The 14,983-nt window shown below is 48.8% G+C and overlaps 1 protein-coding gene across 1 annotated transcript; it reads right to left on the minus strand.

Annotated features, from left to right (window-relative positions):
• Positions 1–1,293: 1,293 nt before the first annotated feature.
• On the minus strand, positions 1,294–13,693 carry MYL2 (myosin light chain 2). The gene is made up of 7 exons (XM_054996270.1): positions 13,601–13,693; positions 8,982–9,071; positions 7,365–7,440; positions 5,787–5,891; positions 3,652–3,727; positions 2,585–2,633; positions 1,294–1,632 (listed from the first exon to the last, which is right to left on the minus strand). The coding sequence occupies exons 1-7, from the start codon at positions 13,601–13,603 to the stop codon at positions 1,534–1,536; spliced, it is 498 nt and encodes a 165-aa protein (XP_054852245.1). The 5' UTR covers positions 13,604–13,693; the 3' UTR covers positions 1,294–1,533.
• Positions 13,694–14,983: the final 1,290 nt, after the last annotated feature.

Genomic DNA, 14,983 nt, shown 5'->3' on the forward strand with positions numbered 1-14,983 from the left:
AGCAGGCATCTAGTGCAAGTTAGCACTAGTGCTAGTGCTAGTGAGCACTAGATGCCCAGTGTTAGTTAACAGGCAGCAACTCTGCCCAGTGGAGCAGCTGCCAACCAGAGGGAGGGAGGCTGAGCAGTGGCTGCTGCTCCTGCTGCTGGCAGCTGTGCATTTACCTGGGCAGGTGAGCACGAAGCAGCGGTAAAGAGGAGTGGCTGATGCCGTTTGCTTGCCTGACCCCTCTAATTGCATTGCAGCCATGCCTGGGAGGTACCCTGCTGCACAGCGTTTTCCTGGGACCCTCAAAGCATGCCCCTCCCCAAACCTGCCTCATTGCTGAAAAATGGATCCCGGCAGGTCTTGATACCAAATTTTTCACTGAAGCAAAGGCGCCATTTGAAAGCGAGAAGGTACGGAATGTAATTATTCTGGGTTTACTAGCTGCAACGGGAAGCACTTGTCATTTTATAAGCTGCCCATGACCAGAAGCTGCTCTGAGCTCTTCAGTGAAGAAGGAGGATTTATAAACATGTCTGTAGTGGAGGCATGTTTTCTACAACCGATTGTGCTGCAGTAACGTAAAAAAGGCATGCTTCTCTCCAGAATACGTTTTACCTCGTTCAAACATCAAGAAAAGAATTATTGGTTTAAAGCCATTTTAGTAGACAAGCATCAAGAAAAAGGAATCCAGCCCCCCCCCCCCCCAAGATACAGAGCGGTTTCATTTCTCTCTCAGCAATGCCATTAGAGCAGCTTTCTGGTTCTAGAAAAGTTGCATGCAATGCATAAACTGCTGCAATTCCCCACCAAGCATTGCTCTCTCACCCATAGACACCAGGGGGCAGCACCTCTCATCAGAGTAAGCCTTTTAGCTTTTTTTCCCTGTCAGAAATACAAGAGGGAGTGAAAAGGTCTATTTGGGATTGCATCTCAGGGTGGCATGGCACATGGGACGTTCTCACACTGCTTACCGGCCATGGAACACTGCGCCGAGCTCCTGGAACAACAGTGTCTTCCTGACGCAATTTTGTGCGAGAACAGCTGTTCTCGCGTGAAATTGCACCAGGAAGACTCTGTCGTTCCAGGAGCTCGGCGCAATGTTTCATGGCCGGTAAGCAGTGCGAAAATGGACCTTATCCTAACTCCAGCCAGCATCTTACTGGGCCAATTGCTAGACTCAGTGGATGCTGGCACTGATCCGTGAGGAAGAAGCTGGTTTTTCCTGCTCAGTCCGCCTCAGGAGTCCTTCGTGAGCTCATTTTGCCTGCCCGCAAAACACAGTTCAGCCAATCACAATTTGGTTGCTTGGATTTCTCTCTCACCAACTGAAAAGTACTTTAATACAGATGCAACGTTAGAAACACATTTCTGCAGTTACAGCCAAGTTTCCTCTACAAAAAAGACAGACGAGAAACATGAGAATGACGACAACGTTCAGGTGGCAAACACCCCGGATAGGCCCAGAGAGGGGCAGCGGAAGCAGCGCCAGTCAACACGGGGCGCGCCTCTTGCTGTGTGGACTGCGGACTCCGACACCCTCCTGCTTCAATCCTTTTCTTCTCCGTGTGTGATTATGTGGACGATATTCTTATAGTCCAGGTTTCCAGTGACGTCTGGAGGGAAAGCGGCAAACATTTGGTCTACCTGTTACAAGAGAGAGATGAGGAAGGGAGTTCTTAAGTTTTAACTGCATTGTATGGGTATTGCTAGAGCTGCACACTGTAAACCGGCCTAAGGGTTGCATTGGATCTATGAACCTTTTGCTGATTAATTGATGGGGACTTTTTAATTGGCAGGGCTCAGAGCATGTGCATATAACTATTTAACTCTTAAGTTGATGCTGCTTCTGCTGTTGTCTCCTAATGGGTAATATATTCCAGAGGAATTATCTGTCTCAACAACAACAAAAGGGAGTCCTTGTGGCATCTGGGAGATTCATAGCAGCCAATGCTTGTGTGAACCACTGCAAAAGCTCACTTGGGGTCCAACCCACAGTAGCTTCTGCTGCAGCAAATACGTTCACCATGAAGGTGCCTCGAGTCAAAGAGGCCCTGTGGCTCAGGAGTGATGCAGTTTTACAAACTGCATGTATACGGAAATGTCGTGATATTGATTGTACTAACTCACTCCGTGTAATCCGCCTTGAGTCTCAGTGAGAAAGGCGAACTATAAATGATGTAAATAAACAGGGCTTTTTTTCTGGGAAAAGAGGTGGTGGAACTCAGTGGGTTGCCCTCGGAGAAAATGGTCACATGGCTGGTGGCCCCGCCCCCTGATCTCCAGACAGAGGGGAGTTGAGATTGCCCCTAAACTCCCCTCTGTCTGGAGATCAGGGGGCGGGGCCACCAGCCATGTGACCATTTTCAAGAGGCGCCAGAACTCTGTTCCACCATGTTCCAGCTGAAAAAAAATCCTGTAAATAAATAAATATTAATAAAAATTCTCCGGTGTGTGTGTGTGTGTGGGAGAATTCATAGCCTCTCATCACAAAACTTCATATCCCACAGTTCCTTGGAGGAAGGGAGAGGAACTGACTATTAAACCTATTCAGTGCCTGAAGTACAGACATGTCCTTGGTGGGAAAGGATACACTTACCTCGTCCTTTGAAAACCGTTCTCCTTGCGTCATGAGCATCTCTTTAATGCTGCAAACAAAGCACGGGAGAGGGGGTGAAGAGAAGTCTCTTGGGTCAAACAGTCTCTTGGGTCAAACAGTCACTATTCAATGCGCCTACTTTAAACCTGATCTGTGTGTATGTGGGATCAGTGGCTGCAGCAGGACACCATGGAAAAATAGGATACGTCGAGGAAAAAAATGTAGCTTCCAAAATGTGTCAGCCATCAGAGATGAATTTTGTGGGTCTATTCCAGTAACAGCAGAACATTTCCCTGGTGTGGGGAGCCTTCCCCCGATTTATTTATTTAGGATGTTTCTATGCTACCTCATTCTGCCTGTTCAGATAGCCAACTCAAGGTTGACTCAGCCTTCCATCCTTCTGAGGTCAGTAAAATGAGTACCCAGTTTCCTGGGGGTAAAGTGTAGATGACTGGGGAAGGCAATGGCAAGCCGCGCCGTAACAAAAAGCCAAGAAAATGTTGTGATGCGACATCTCCCCATGGGTCAGTAATGACTTGGTGCTTGCACAGGTGCTTGCACAGGGGACTACCTTTACCTTTACTTTTTAGGAAAGAAGATGCTCACCCCAGAAAAGCCCTGTCTCGGGACATCTTAGCAGACCAGCGTTGGGACGAACACCCCCTTCCATGTTACAAGCCCCCCCACCCCCGATGAATCTGCTGGGGCAGCGTGTACCCATCCAGGAGGACGACTTGGAGCTGTGCAGGGTTGGTTTCACACAAACAGAGCAGACTCATTTGGGATCTGGACCCACTGGTTGGACTGGGAGGGTGAGGACAGGATCCTATGCCTGTTTGCTATTTGAGTGACCACCTAGAGTTACCAACCTCCAGGCGAGGCCTGGAGTTCTCCCAGAATTGCAACTAATCTCCAGACTCCAGAGATCAGTTCCACTGGAGAAAATAGCAGCTTTGGGCTGCAGACTATGGCATCACATCCGTGCTGAGCGTCCTCCCCAAACTCCACCCTCCCCAGGCACTGTAACCCTAGGATCCCCTCAGGTTGAGTCTCCAGAAGACACTTACTAATTTGCTTTCAAGCCTTTGCCCTCGGGGTCGAAAACTTTGAATGCGTTCAGAATAGTCTCTTCCGGATCAGCACCTGGAATTTAGAAAGAACCCTGGGAAGTACAAGGCGTTATGGAGGCTTCCCTGAACGCCCCACAAATCAGGGAAGGGAGAGATTTGGCTGAAGCTGTCCCATCTGGGCCGAATTGCTAAGAGAGAAACCTGGGTGTATTCTTGGCTGGGGGTGAGAAGGGAACTGGACGCTGCGACAATGGGGCTTTCAGGCCCTTTCTCTGGTGGGAGGGGGAATGGTCAGGATGCGTCCCTTTCTAAGGGCCCCTACGGTGTCTCTGAAGAACCTAACCTGCCCTCCCCCTCTCAGAGCTCAAAGTTATAACAACAACATTCGATTTATATACCGCCCTTCAGAACAACTTAATGCCCAATAAGAGTGGTTTACAAAGTATGTCATTATTATCCCCACAACAAAACACCCTGTGAGGTGGGTGAGGCTGAGAGAGCTCTGAGAGAGCTGTGACTGGCCCAAGGTCACCCAGGTGGCTTCAAGTGGAGGAGTGGGGAATCAAACCCGGCTCTCCAGATTAGAGTCCTGCGCTCCTAACCACTACACCAAACTGGCAATTACACTTGAAAGTCTTGATTATATCCTTCCCGGTAGCCTTATGTGCCCTGAACTGGATGGTCCAGGTGGGCCTGATCTCATCAGCTCTCTGAAGCTAAGCAGGGTCGGCCTGGCTTAGTAATTGTATGGGAGACCTCCAAGGGAGACCAGGGTTGCAGAGGCAGGCAACGGCAAACCACCTCTGTTAGTCTCTTGCCATGAAAACCCCACCAGGACTTGCCATAAGTCAGCTATGGCTTGAGGGCACTCTCCACCACAGACTCATCTAGCAAGGGGGGGGGTTCTGAGGAGGGCTGAGAGGCAGGAGGGGTCTGGGGAGGATTGGCAGGTGGAGGGGCCGCGGCTGAGACGCAAGGTAGCCCTGTGAACCCTGCTGGAGCCAGGGCGCACTGCACCCCAGCTCCACCGAGAGTGGCGTGGCCCTGCTCCAGCGGGGCTCAGAGGGCAGCAGGCGCTTCGCCTACGCCCCGTTGCCCCATCCCCGCCGAGAGCGGCGTGGCTCCGGTGGGGCTCCGAGGGTGACGGGTGCTTTGCCTCCACCCTGTCCCCACCGAGAGCGGCATGCTGCACCTCCAGCGGGGCTCCCAGGGCGGCGAGGCCCATGGAGAGTGGCGTACTGCGGCTCCAGTGGGCCTCGCAGGGTGGAGGACGCATTGCTCATGCCCCGTCGCCCCGGCTCCGTCGAGAGCCGCACACCGAGGCTGCAGTGGGGCTTCCAGGGCAGAGGGTACTTCAGTCACGCCCTGTTGCCTGGGCTCCACCTGCAGGCACGTCGCTCTTCCTGCACCGCCCTCCTCCTCTGGCTGGGCTACGTAGCCCAGCGGCAGGAAGCCGGGCAGACTCGCCTGACCCTCCGCTGCCAGAGGCGGCGTTCCACGGCGCCCTTTTATCCTCGTGCGCCCACGCAGGCCCACCAGGATAAAAGTGCATCGTCAGAAAGATGCTAATTATATAGTAGGATTGGTTCGATTTATAGCCCTCCTTCCCCACAAACAGGCTTAGCTTCCAAGATTGGGCTGGCTGCAGGCATGGTGGGGAGTGCCCTCAAGTCATAGCTGACTTATGGCGACCCCTGGTGGGCTTTTCAAGGCAAGAGGCTAACAGAGGTGATTGGCCATCTCCTGCCTCTGCATCACAACCCTGGTCTTCTTTGAAGGTCTCCCATCCAATTACTAACCAAGGCTAAACCTGCTCAGCTTCTGAGACCTGATGAGGTCAAGCTCGCCTGGGCTGTCCAGGTCAGGGCACCTTCTCCCTACCACACATAATTCTATCCTTACTCCGGAGGCCCTCCCCAACCTTCCAGACTTGCCCTTCTTCCTTGGACTAAAAACTGGGGAAGCACAGCATCCCATAGGAGCTGCTGGTTCTCTCTCAGCCGGGTCAGACTAAGCTAGTTACTCCACCTGCAAATTCGGCTGGGGCAGTAGTGCCCCTTGGCTTTCCCAGGAGGGGCCGCTGGGCTCTTTGAAAACAGAGGCGCGTTCACACGCAGCAGCTCCTCACTCACCTTTGAGTTTCTCTCCAAACATGGTCAAGAACACAGTGAAGTTAATTGGTCCAGGAGCTTCTTTGACCATATCCTCTAGTTCTTCATTTTTCACATTCAAACGCCCTACCAAGAGAGACGAATCAGCACCACAGAACTCAACGTTTTGTGACTCAATGATGGTTTTTAGACACATCCTTAATGGCGTTCTCCGGGAGGCTCGCTAAAAACGCTTTTAAACATAGTGCACAAATATACTCCAAGATACCGATCTGATCCAAGCCACACAGTCGTGTCTGACCCTCGGCTACTCCGTAGATCGTCCCCCTCCAGGCCTTTCTGTCCTATAGCGCGTCGAGAGAGATCCGCAGAGCCTCGCGGTGAAGTTTTTACAGGGCAGTTCACCATTGCTTTCCCCAGCCCAACACACTCAGCCGTACGGCAGCCACGGATGGTAAGTTATACGTTGCCACCCCCTTGGCACTTTGAGCCGGTGTGGGATAAGGGGGACTCCAAGATACACTGTTCTAAAAATCCAATGACCAATCGGTGGGCTGCTAATCAAAGGCAGGCTAAAAAATCTAAACATTCTGAGGAATTCAATGTGAAAAGTGAGAGCTGAGAGCCAACAAAGGATCAATTAATCACTAATTTAGTGAACAGATCTAAAATTCTGTGTATTAAACACACGTTATAATCAAGCCTGGGAGAGTAGCAACGCCTTCCCCTGGCAGCTGAACCTTGGAAGGGCAGGCAGAGGGTAAAAGAAAGCTAGGAGGAAGTTTCATAGATAGGTTAGGTACCATTACTGAAAAGGCCTCTCTCTTGTGGAGATTCATCTCCTCTTGGGGAGTGAAGACACAAAGAGCTAGGCTTCTAGCAGTTATCAAAAACACACCTGCTTGGAAGTGCTGAATAGGGTTACATGAGTGGAGACCCTACAAACCATCTGTTCCACAATAACAACTTTTGATTTATATACCGCTCTTCAGGACAGCTTAACACCCACTCAGAGCGGTTTACAAAGTGTGTTATTATTGTTCTCACAACAACCACCTGAGGTGGGTGGGGCTGAGAGCACTCTGAGAGAGCTGTGACTGACCCAAGGTCACCCAGCTGGCTTGAAGTGGAGGAGTGGGGAATCAAACCTGGCTCTCCAGATTAGAGTCCTGCCGCTCTTAACCACTACACCAAACTTGCTCTACAGAGTCTGAGAAACTCTTTTTTGGACAGGTTACCCTCCAAAGATTGACTTTGTGGGTGACAGTGTCCAAGTTTAGATTATGTTAAACAGCTGAATGTCCAAATGTCTGCAGCCCAGATCTTTTGCCTCTCAAAGTTTCTGTATATCTGTTACAGAAGTTTTGCAGCAGTTTTTACACCTTGATGTCTCTAACATTCTAAAATTTGCAGAAAATATTTTTCCCACATGAAGGGATTGGAAGTGGGGAGTAGCAGAAGATCAATAACAAGTGAATCTTGGAGGGCGGGGTGGTAGTGAACTTCTCACAAATGATTTTTCTTCTCTTCCCTCCCTCCACATCCTTTTCAGATGCTTTCAGATGCTTTGCAAAGACTTCCTGTTTCCTCTTCGCCTACCTAATGCCGCAAATGTGTCTCTCAGGTCTGCTTTATCAATGAAGCCATCACGGTTCTGATCCATAATCGTAAAAGCCTAAAACAGGAGAAGATAATATATAGTTGGAGTTATCTGTATGTATGCTGTGACATTGTGCCAGGCAGGGCAGAGTTCTAGGTCAGAATTCCAATCTGGAGTTCTGCATTTTTAAAATGTAAGTCCTTATGGTTGTGCGTGCAAGCGCTGCTTGATGAAATCTCAGAAGAGATGTGGCTGAATTTGTAAGATTTCCAGGTCTAATGAGGACGGGGCTCTGAGGCCCAGTAGAACTCACAGCGCGTTACCTAGCGAAACCCGAACAAATTGCCCAATTTATTCTGCAACGTTTGTTTGCAAAAAGAAAATCAAGCGAATCCTCCAGATTTACATAATTTATACAGATTGCACTTGTGTGTTAGTTTTGCACGCAGCCTACTGCTGCCGTTGTGGTCTTTGTCATCCATCGCAATTGGTGCGGCTCCTCTGTTCCAGTGTGAAGTTCAGAAGCATTTACGAACAGGTTCCAGAGCTGAGCCCCGGCTTCACAGTAAGCCCAAACAAAGTCCCTTTTAATTGGCTTTTAGAAGCCTTAATCTCCCAGAATGTGGCATCATCCCAGGTTTGGCTTGCTCCAGGCATGGTAGAGAAACTGGTCAGCATTCTCTCTATGGGGCCCCCTTGAGGCTGCCTTCAGCCTGCCTGTGCTTCCAGAGAGCTGGTGATGTGCTAGGCTTTGTCCTTGGAGACTTGGGGGCTTTTCCTAGGGAGGTTTTTCCATAGTTTGGGTGCCATCCTGGAGTGCTTTGTCTCCCAGCTTCTTCACCTTCTTTGTACTTTCTCAAATCAGACCAAAGGTGGTCTGAGGAAGCACACAGAAACAACTAGGAAAGCACAGGAAAACAACAAATGGAAATGGAGGATGTGAGGAAGCTTGGAGGAAAACCGGCCTGGGAAAAGCCCCTCGGTCTTTCTGTTCACTGGATGACCTCGGGCCTGTCAGCAACTTATCTTTCAGCCTTGCCTACTTCGCAAGGTTATTATGACGAAAGGAGGGGAGACCAGGCATATTGGCCTGAGCTCTTTAGAGATGGGGGAGACACAGGGTGTGTGTGTGTGTGTGTGTGTGTTTGGGTTTAGTAGATGTGGGGTCACTTCGTGAGTTTGCGGTAGAAGCCAGATTTGCATCAGAATCTCCCCCCTGCTTTGCAGATCACACTCTTAATCGTTTCGCTGAAACAACTTTATTAGATAGTTTCAGGCGGACGGCTCTGTTGGTCCGCAGTAGAACAGCAGGATTCTAGCCCAGCAGTACCTTCAAGACCAACTAGATTTCCAGGGTCAGATTTCTAGTCAAAGCTCCCTTTGCTACAAAAGCTCTACCCTGCACTGTCACAGACAGCATATATACAGATAAATTCTCCTGTTTTAAGTATCTGGCAAAGGGAGCTTTGATGGTCGAAAGCGTCTGCCCTGAAAATCCTGTTGGTCTGTAAGGTGCTGCTGGACCCAACACTTTATTAGAGGAATTCACCAAAACTTTGGGGCCTGCCCTTCAGGCATCACATTTGCCTTTGAATTCTCCACGTCTCCCTACGTACCTCTTTGAACTCCTGGATCTGGGCCTGTTCAAACATGGAGAAGACGTTGGAGTTGGCTCCTTCGGACCTCTTCTTAGCTTTCTTGGGTGCCTTTGAGGAATTCAAATAGGATGCTATTATTTGGGGAGAGGGGGGGCGTGTTATTTATCAGATGAATTCACAAAATCATTTTACACCGAGTCAGGCCCTGGCTCCATTGAGCTGCCAGTACCATTTACAGCAGCTAACCGAAGACTCAGAGCTCGGTCGGCTAACGGAGATGCTTTCAATTGGACAACAGGGTGAGGACTTTACCCAAGACCTTCTGTGTGCAAAGCAACTGCTGTGCCCTCGAACTCCGTCCCCTTCCCGTCTTTGATCAAAGGGCCTGACAGAAGAGGACAGCAGTCGTCTTGCTTTCTCGCAGACGGTTGTTCTAAGTGTTGCAAAAAATCCAGAGAGCCCACTCTCTGGCTCAACAAATTAATCACCTGCATTTTTAACTAATGGTATGATTTGCATTTTGGCATACTGTCCGTGTAGATTTTGTGAGAGACCGAAGGAAATTTCAGATCGCCTGCAACTTAATGGACAAACATAATCACTCATAGTTAAAATGCGATGCTACTGTCTGTATTTTCTTGGATATTTTTTATTTTAAAGACACACCAGAGTCATACCCACTTAAAGACAGCAGGGCCGTTTTCACACTTCTTACTGGCCGTGGAACATCACACAAAGCTCCCGGAACAACAGCGTCTTCCTGGTGCAATTTTGCACGAGAACTGGAGTTATGATGGGAAATTGCGCCAGGAAGACGCTGTCATTACAGGGGCTTTGTACAATGTTCTGTGGCTGGTAAGAAGTGTGAAAACACCCCAGGTTTACAGTTTGGGGGGTGCTATTAGATCTGAGCAGGGCTTTTTTTCAGCTGGAACATGGTGGAACGGAGTTCCGGCACCTCTTGAAAATGGTCACATGGCGGGTGGCCCCGCCCCCTGATCTCCAGACAGAGGGGAGTTTAGATTGCCCTCCACGCCGCTCAGCCACCTGCCATACGACCATTTTCAAGAGGGCAATTTAAACTTTAAAAAACTCCCCCCTTGTTCCAGCTGACCCAAAGTGACGTCATTGTGCAGTCCTGAGTTCCACCACTGAGTTCCGCCACCTCTTTTCCCGGAAAAAAAAGCCCTCGATCTGAGCCTACAGGTGGTAGTACAGCCCCTTGGGCCAGCTTTGGCACAGCCCTTCCTCAGAAGGCAAGATCTGACCACGCTTGTTGCACTCAGGCTAGACTACTGCAACGTAATGTCCACGAGTGCTGCCTTTTAAGGCTGTTCTGAAGCTCCAGTAGGTGCCAAACACAGCAGGAGGACCGGCAGCTGGCATAAGAGACGAGGAAAGCACCTCCCCAGTTTCAGCAAAAAAACCCCACTGCCTGTCAATTAACTTCTGGACACAATTCAAAAGCAGCCGTGTGGGTTTTCAGAAAAATAGGAATTGGGAAAGGTTCTGGTAAATCTTCCAGTGCTCAAAATAGAGGAGGATCTGATTCAGCGTGTTTATTTTGATTTATAATCAGTAAACATTTAAAAGTACCCCATGTTAATTTTACGTCTCAGTAGCAACAAATGTTTGAACTGACTCGACTAGGAAGAAAATGACTCGGTGGTACATGCAGTCTATGTCGGGCAGTCCAGAAGCTACCATTGGTAGAGAATGCTGCAGCCGGAGAGTTGGCTGGAGTGGGTCGTTGGTACCATATCCTCCAGTCTTGTTCCATCGGCTCAGCTCCCAGTTTGCTTCAGAAGCAATTCAAGGTGTTGGCATTGACCTTTAAAGCCTCTTACAGCTTGGGGCCAGCATACTTGAAGGACGTGCCTTCTTCCATATGATCCTACCCATCGAATCTGGTTATCTTTGGAGGCCTTGTTTTGGGTAGCCCTTTGGTCTGAGAGCAGAACTACAAGTGACAAAAGGCACAGGTTGGACACTTGTCAGCTTCCCTCAAGTTTTGATGGGAAATGTAGGCATCCTGGTCTTGCAGCTTGGCTCTCCGACTGCTGTCCAATGGACTTTTCAACGGTCACTTGTCCAACATTCTGCCAAGCTGCCTACATTTCCCATCAGAACTTGAGGGAAGCTGACAAATGTCCAACCTGTGCCTTTTGACACTTGTAGTTCCGCTCTGAGAGTAGACGGGTGGCAACCTGAGAAAGGTTAGTTGGGTAGCCGTATTGGTCTGAAGTAGAACAGCAGGATTTGAGTCCAGTGGCACCTTAGAGTGTCTCTACACAAGACCTCTGACACGTGTTCTTCACATGTCAGGAGACGCAATGTTAGCAGGAAGCATAGTTTTGAAAGAGTTGGCGGAGATTGCTCCAGAGGGGACGGATTCTGTCATAGCCCTCCACCGCCTCTGGTATGCTGGACTGTCTCCTTTTCTGGACCTTTTACCCTGACACCCTCACTGCTTAAAACTTTCAATTAACTGAGCCTCAGCAAGGCAAAGGCTCTGGAGGGGGAGATGCCAGAGCCGGCGGAGATCACTCTGGAGGAGACAGATTCTCTCACAGCCCTCTGCGTCTCCCTACACTTGAACATCCCTATGTAAAATGTCTTGTGGCCCCTGTGGCCTTTCTTGTTAGTTGCTTATCAGGGTAAAGGTAAAAGTAAAGTCCCCTGTGCAAGCACCGAGTCATTACCGACCCATGGGGGGATGTCGCACCATGGCGTTTTCTTGGCAGACTTTTTACATGGTGGTTTGCCATCACCTTCCCCAGTCATCTACACTTTACCCCCAGGAAACATATCAGGGTAGGGAAACATATCAGGGAAACAATATCGCTCCCATCATGAGAGAGGAAAAGTGGAAATAAGAAAAAAATAAGAAAAAAAGTGGAAATAAGAATTTAGCTTTGGCTTTGATTTGACCCGCACAACCAATCAAATGAATTCATAATAACCTGATTTTTAAAATTTGGATTCTTATACATATATGTAGTTTTACTCGTCTCCTTCCATTTATAAACCAATAAAATATGTATATACTTTCCTACATGCTCCCTTTCAATTTTGAAATAGTAAAGAGTCCAGTAACACCTTTAAGACTAACCAATTTTATTGTAGCATCAGCTTTCGAGAACCACAGCTCTCTTCATCAGATGCATCATCAGCTTTCGAGAACCACAGCTCTCTTCATCAGATGCATCATCAGCTTCCGAGAACCACAGCTCTCTTCATCAGATGCATCTGACAAAGAGATCTGTGGTTCTCAAAAGCTGACGATGCATCTGACGAAGAGAGCTGTGGTTCTCGAAAGCTTATAGTACAAAAAAGTTGGTTAGTTTTAAAGGTGCTACTGGGCTGTTTACTATTTTGCAACTACAGAATAACACGGCTAACTCCTCTGGATCTATATCAGTTGTGAAGTTGCCAAGCTTGTCTAACAATGTATTGGCAGGGGCCTTCATTTATTGATATCAATTTTATGAAACAATCTTTAGAAACGGAAAGTTTTCCACAGGAAATTTAAGAAGCAGAGTATTTTCCAGCCCGCATCTCTGCTTCAGAGTGCTGGTGGTTAGCTGCAAATCCTTCAGTGGACTTTCGCAATACTGATATAACTGCATCCTGCTCTCCATTAAATCAACTTCGGACTAGGTCTTGCTGACAGAGATTGAGAGGGCTTGCTTCCTAGATAGCCTTTTTTGCTATGACACCTTGATGATGGAAGTCCCTCCCCACAGTGATTAATCTGATACTGTGCCTGATGAGCTTTATGTACCAGGTGAAAACGTTTTTTGTGTTTCTCCCAGGCTGTTTGTTGATTGGATCCCCTTTGGCTGAACGGTGTCCAAGTTGAGTTTTTAAAAAAAGGTTTGGCTGCTGATTTTGTTTGTCCTGATCTCTTGGCTTGTTTCTTTTATCGCTGATTGTTGTTTTTTGTGGTTGGGGGAGCATTTAATGAAAGAAGGCTGCTTGCATTATTTATTGATATTACTTTATGATGGTTTTATCATTGATCTCGTTGTTGGCTGCTGAGGATTATTGATTGAACTTCTTTATCTGACAGCTACGTTAGGAATGCATGCCCTGACCTGGATAGCCCAGGTGAGCCTGATCTCATCAGATCTCAGAAGCTAAGCAGGGTCAGCCTTGCTTAGTAAATGGATGGGAGACCTCCAAGAAAGACCAGGGTTGCAGAGGCAGGCAACGGCAAACCATCTCTGTCAGTCTCTCGCCATGGAAATCCCATCAGGGGTTGCTATAAGTCAGCTATGACTTGAGGGTACTCTCCACACACACACACATTAGGAGTGTATTTGCAAAGCACACGGATGCAAATATCTTAAATACTTTTTAAAAAACCTTGGCTGAGAATCCCCGCTTCTCAAGCCTGGATCCCAGCAAAGCATCTACAGACCACAGCTTATTTATTGCCCATTTTGTGGACTCTAGAAACTTCTGGCCAATAGAAGGTGGCCCACAGTTTCATTTCATGTCTCTTGAGGATTGATGGCTGGCAAAGATACTCCCATCTTTACAAGAATCATCCATTTCTAGATTTCTGCTGATTTCTGCTCAGCACCATCTAGTATTTGCCCCCTCCTCCAATAACCTTAGATCCCTTTACTCACCATTGCTCAGACCAAGTTGCGTAGCCCGCGATATTTCTGCGAGGAGAATCTGGCAGCCGCTGCCCCTGGGGCTCTGGTAGCCCAGACAATAAATACAGCCCATCCCCGTTTAAAAATAAACCCATGTCCACTTTTGGCTGTACTAGGTGAGCTTCACCGCCCCCCTCTGCTCTCCTTTCTTGCTTCTTAAATAACAACAGTTCATTGTCATGTGGTGACATGTGAGACCCGGGGCCTCCAAGGTACTTAGAGTCGGCATACCAGGCAGCTTCTCCAATACCAGGCAGTGGTCTCCAATGAAGATGTCCAGGCAATTTCTTTCTGTGAAGCGGTCAAAGAATAGCCAGGCACCTGTGGGTGTCAGTTTGTCCCAAACGTGAGTGAGGGTGGGGCAACAGGACCCAAAGCAAATTTAATAACCTGTTCTTGTGTGTGTGTGTGTGTGTGCGCGTGTGTGCAGATATGAATAAACTACAAACGAAGCCCGTTGTGTGAGAAAAATACAACAGGCTCTAGAAAACTGGTTTTGGTCATTTTTTAAAAAATGTCATAAAACATAACAATCAGCCATCAATGTTGAAAGATTTCTTTGTATATAGCATTTTTAATAAAGATTTTGTTGGAATTGGGAAGTAACTTGGCCGGGGCTTCCGCCCTCGCCTCAGCGACCCTCAGGTGAGGTGCGGGGAGGAGCGCTTAGGCTGTCAGTTCGGCAGGCCTCCTCTCGGCAATGTGCCTCTGCAAAGATTAATTTGCATTCTGCTCTTCTTCCCCTCAGTGCCATCTTGCTCTGGCCTCCAGGACGCTGCAAAGCGCCCGCTTGCTGCCGTGAGGGGACCTGGCTAATCCACAGCCTAAGCGCTCCTCCTGGCAGCAAGTGGGCACTTCACAGCGATCTGGAGGGCAGGGCGGGAGGGTGCCGAGGGGAGGCATGGGGAGGAGTGCTTAGACTGTCGATTCGCTGGGTCCCCTCCTGGCGGCAAGCGGATGCGTTGCAATGGCCTCGAGGTCCGAGTGCACCTGCATGTGGATAAAAAGTGAGTTGTCACAAATGCAGCTTGCCTTTTATGTAGTAGGATGGTTTCCAATGGTCTGTCTAGGGTTGCCAGCCTCCAGGTGGTGGCTGGAGATCTCCCAGAATTACAACTGATCTCTAGGTAACAGAGATCAGTTCCCCTGGAGAAAATGGCTGCCTTGGAAGGCGGACTCCATGGCATTATAGGGTAGCTAGTTGAAATCCCTCCCCTCCCCAAACTACGCCCTCTCCAGGCTCCACCCCCCAAATCTCCAGAAATTTCCCAACCAGGAGCTGGCAACCCTAGGTCTATCTGAACATTCTGTCACCCCCTTGTGTGACAAAAGAATGGAACCAAGGATGGAGCT

Source organism: Eublepharis macularius, chromosome 13 (genome assembly GCF_028583425.1).
Source record: "Eublepharis macularius isolate TG4126 chromosome 13, MPM_Emac_v1.0, whole genome shotgun sequence".
In the NCBI taxonomy this organism is placed as follows: domain Eukaryota; kingdom Metazoa; phylum Chordata; class Lepidosauria; order Squamata; family Eublepharidae; genus Eublepharis; species Eublepharis macularius.

Bases quoted from the DNA above. Each gene is read 5' to 3' on its own strand.
- MYL2 (XM_054996270.1), bottom strand. The intron at 7,441-8,981 runs GTACGTAGGGAG...CTCCTGTTTTAG, and splicing joins AGATCCAGGAGTTCAAAGAG to GCTTTTACGATTATGGATCA. The intron at 3,728-5,786 runs GTGAGTGAGGAG...TCTAAATTCCAG, and splicing joins GTTTGGAGAGAAACTCAAAG to GTGCTGATCCGGAAGAGACT.